The sequence below is a fragment of the Olea europaea genome, unplaced genomic scaffold (genome assembly GCF_002742605.1).
Source record: "Olea europaea var. sylvestris unplaced genomic scaffold, O_europaea_v1 scaffold7448, whole genome shotgun sequence".
Classification (NCBI taxonomy): domain Eukaryota; kingdom Viridiplantae; phylum Streptophyta; class Magnoliopsida; order Lamiales; family Oleaceae; genus Olea; species Olea europaea.
In genome coordinates this window covers 5,006-9,119 of record NW_019265855.1, presented here as the reverse complement: position 1 = coordinate 9,119, position 4,114 = coordinate 5,006, and the positions used below count along the sequence as shown (strand labels likewise).

The following is a 4,114-nucleotide window of genomic DNA, read 5'->3' as shown; positions in this document are numbered from 1 at the left end:
ATGTGTACGTATAAACAGAGATTGTGCATGGAAAGTGCATTGACCTAACTCTATCAGAATAGTAATCCTCTTCTAACTCTATCAATCTCTCTCTCCATATATAGTACTCCTAATCAATAAAATATCTCTGCGTTTAATTCTACTATTACTTCCAGAAACAATTGACAAAGGCAAACACGTTGTCATGGCCGCACAAGAAGGTTCTACTTTTCATGTTGAAGAAAATATTCCGCCCGGTTACCGATTCAAGCCGACCTACAAGGAACTGTTACACTACTTGAACCTCAGGATTCTGAATAGACATATATCGATTGATGCCATAAAAGATGTTGATCTCTACAAGTACCATCCCAACGATCTTTGCCGTAAGTTTCTTTATTTCTCATTGTTTCTTGATGGTTCTTTTAATATTATCTTCATCGGTTATCATTTATATTTACGTTCTTTGGAATTTATTAATGCGATTGTCAGAAAGCGGGACGAATGGAACACATGAGGGCTACTTTTTTACTTCTAGAACTAGGAAGTATCCACCGGTGGATCCAGCACCCGGCGAGCCCCCGCGGCCGCCCGTGCTGGATCGCCGGAGCTCAATTTTTTTTGCTGTCAAGTATTTATTTATTTAGATATATTTCTGTGATTTCCTTTGATTCACACCAAGTCCTTGTTGCTCAGCTGGTTAGGGCACCACAGTGGTGAAAGGGGTGTCTGGGGTTCGATTCTCAATTGTTGCAGTTGCAATTCCTTTTTGTAATGACTTTAGTATAATATTTTTCGCCATTTTGGAGCAAATAGGCATTAAAATTGGTGTAAGAGGAAGAATCGAACCTGTGATCTCCATTAGAATAATGGACAATTTGACCACTATGGCAGTTATTGGATGTTGACAATGCAAGCAACAAAATTCTATTTATTCTTTTATCCCAATGATATACGCCCTCCTTTGTAGAAAAAAAAATTCAACCATGCTAAGATTATTAAAATAGTCACTTTTTTTTCTATTAAACTGAAATTATTAGCGGATCGAACCAAGAAAGTAAATAATTGGACAAATTTTCAAATTTCAAATTGTTACGCAATAAACATTATTACAATGGTAGATAACGTACACTCACACTTATAATTCGAACTACAATATAAGCCCTAGTTTGACCCCCTTTAAAACTTATCAATTTAAATTAAAAATTTTTCTTTCCTATTTTCAACCACACAATCTTCAATAAAATAATATTACACGTAAATCAAAAACTTTTCATTCTTTTACAACTATCAATTTTTAAATTTTTTTAGAAAAACATTATTTCCCCATTATAAATCCAAATAATGGGGGCCAAACGGGGCTAAGTAATTTCAACTCACGGCATTGGTTATTATTGCGACCGTCGACAGTTAACGGCCGCCCGTGCTCAATTAAAATCTTGGATTCGCCACTGGAAGTATCATAAAGGTGGTCGGCCAGACCGAACAACAGCTGATGGCTACTGGAAAGCCACCGGAGGCGACATCATTGTCCGAAGCAATGGCCAAGAAGTTGGACGGAAAAAGGTGCTCGTCTATTATGAAAGGAAATCTGATAATAACAATAAAGGAACGAAGACTAACTGGATAATGCATGAGTTTACGATTCATCAGATGAAGGACGTGGCATGTTCTTCCAGAAATGCAATTCCAGATGACAAGACGGTATGTAAAATTTTTCGTATTATTTGGTCAATTAATTGCGTTCGTTTATTATTGTTGTTAGGATAATTGCTTGAAACCCCATATAGGGTTCTTTAATTGATAATTGATGGTACGTAAAACCCTTAAGTTTCTTTTTCCCTTTTTTTTGTTTTCTTTATAACTTTTCATTAACCGATCAGTCATATATATTACTGATGTTAGGAATGAATTGAAATTTTAACCAATAATTTTAGACCTTTTTTTTTAAACCCATCAAACAATTCATAAATTTTGATATTTTTTGTAAGACAAATTTCTTTCATATTTTTGCAGTTGGACAAGTGCATATGTAGAATTTACTATAGAACATCAAAATCGAGCGAAAACATAGAGCAAGAGACACAAAGAAACATGATCCCAGTTCAAGAAACTCATGTCCCTGGTGCAAATTTGGCAGCAGCGTCGTCTTATCATTATCATAATCATGTACCGGCACTTGATCAGTTGTCCTTGCATGGTGCTTATCTTCCCGACCAACAAGGAAGAATTTATGATCAATATCAGTTGGTTCATGAACCACTTACGTACATGCATGGCGAAGTTGCAATTAAGAGTAATATTCTTCCATCTCCTCAACCTCTTGCAAACATTCCTGGTGATCAATGCAATGTTACTCAACCTGAGACTGGTACGCAAAGCAATGATCAGTATCGGCATCGTGATTATGGTGATGACTTGGATTTCACCATTCCATATTTTTCGCCTCTATTTGGTTTTTTGTCGCCATTGGATGATAATATAATGGATTCTCTTTTAGCCGATTCGTCCAATGCCCAATTAGAGTCTTCGCCAATTCCACCTGGTCAATCAATTACACAAACACATTGCGTTGTGCGTGGCTTGGGGACAAATAATTTTGCAGCTTCCACTGAGGACTTTTATTTACCTTCTCCTCCAATAGAATGGTGTGAGTAAATTTGGTTGCGCAGGTGCCAGATCTACATTTGAGGACAAAATGTTAAAATCTTCGATCAAGAAAAGAATGCCATTTTTTGCAATTTTTCTAAGAATTTAAACTGTCGATTATGTAATGTTGCAGATGTATTAAATATCCGCATTGGATTGTTCAATTTGTGGATGGTGTATGAGCACCAATCTATCAATTAAATTTTGTTGTTACTTGAGATAGAAATTGTTCCTTGCATGCAAACATTAAAGTGAGTAATTTAGCATTTTTCAATATTTGTTTTGAAAGAGTATTTTCAATATTAATAACTGATGGATATTTGTGTAATTTTTAGTTTATTCATATGCTAACTATGATACAACGAAAAAGTTGACCAATATTATTTGAAGAAAGGTAAAAAAAATTTCCTATTAGGCTATGATGGTACATGATACAACTGATCAAGTGCCGGTACATGATTACAATAATGATAAGACGACGTTGCTGCCAAATTTGCACCAGGGACATGAGTTTCTTGAACTGGGATCATGTTTCTTCGTGTCTCTTGCTCTACGTTTTTGCTTGATTTTGATGTTCTATGGTAAATTCTACATATGCACTTGTCCAACAGCAAAAATATGAAAGAAATTCGTGTTACAAAAATATCAAAATTTATGAATTGCTTGATGGGTTTGAGTTTTTTTTAACAAACTTGTCAATTATCAATTAAAGAAAAACAAAAAAAGAAACTTAAATGTTTTACGTACCATCAATTATCAATTAAAGAACCCTATATGGGGTTTCAAGCAATTATCCAAACAACAATATTAAACGAACGCCATTAATTGACCAAATAATATGAAAACTTTTACATACCGTCTTGTCATCTGGAATTGCATTTGTGGAAGAACATGCCACGTCCTTCATGTGATGAATCGTAAACTCATGCATTATCCAGTTAGTCTTCATTCCTTTATTGTTATTACCAGATTTCCTTTCATAATAGACGAGCATCTTTTTCCGTCCAACTTCTTGGCCATTGCTTCGGACAATTGACTATTTTTTATAATTTCAATTTTCATTTAGACAAATCCTATTTAATAAATTTATAGGTATTTCATATATGTTTTTGAAGTTTTCAACAAAATAAAGAGTCTCAAAATCCTAATGACATAATGTAGATAGCACCGTAACATAAATCTTATTTAACTATTTAGATAAAGTCATTTTTAAATTTTGTACAGATAATATCTTTTAAAAACTTGGAATTAAATTCAAAAGAATTTTTTTAAACAAAATAATAATAAACTGAAGTACAATACAAGACTCAGAAAAAAGGGAAAAATAAAAAACTAATAAAACGTACCTAGTTACAACGAACGAGAGGATGGAAAAAATTTCAGCTATTCAGCATTGAAAAGAAGCGTCTAGTCACAAAGCGAATCGTTTTGCCCGATTTAACCAATTTATTGGCCACAGTCAACTAAATAATTAGTCACAAACACT

General features: G+C 34.0%; 1 protein-coding gene across 1 annotated transcript; it reads left to right on the top strand.

The window, feature by feature from the left end:
• The first annotated feature begins 1,093 nt into the window (after window positions 1–1,093).
• Window positions 1,094–2,649, top strand: LOC111391051 (transcription factor JUNGBRUNNEN 1-like). The gene is made up of 3 exons (XM_023016191.1): window positions 1,094–1,105; window positions 1,390–1,683; window positions 1,996–2,649. Exons 1-3 carry the CDS (start codon window positions 1,094–1,096, stop codon window positions 2,635–2,637), a joined length of 948 nt encoding a protein of 315 aa, XP_022871959.1. The 3' UTR covers window positions 2,638–2,649.
• The last annotated feature ends 1,465 nt before the right edge of the window (window positions 2,650–4,114 follow it).

Coding starts and splice junctions, on each gene's coding strand:
- LOC111391051 (XM_023016191.1), top strand. Junction 1,684..1,995: donor CAATTCCAGATGACAAGACG/GTATGTAAAATT, acceptor ATATTTTTGCAG/TTGGACAAGTGCATATGTAG.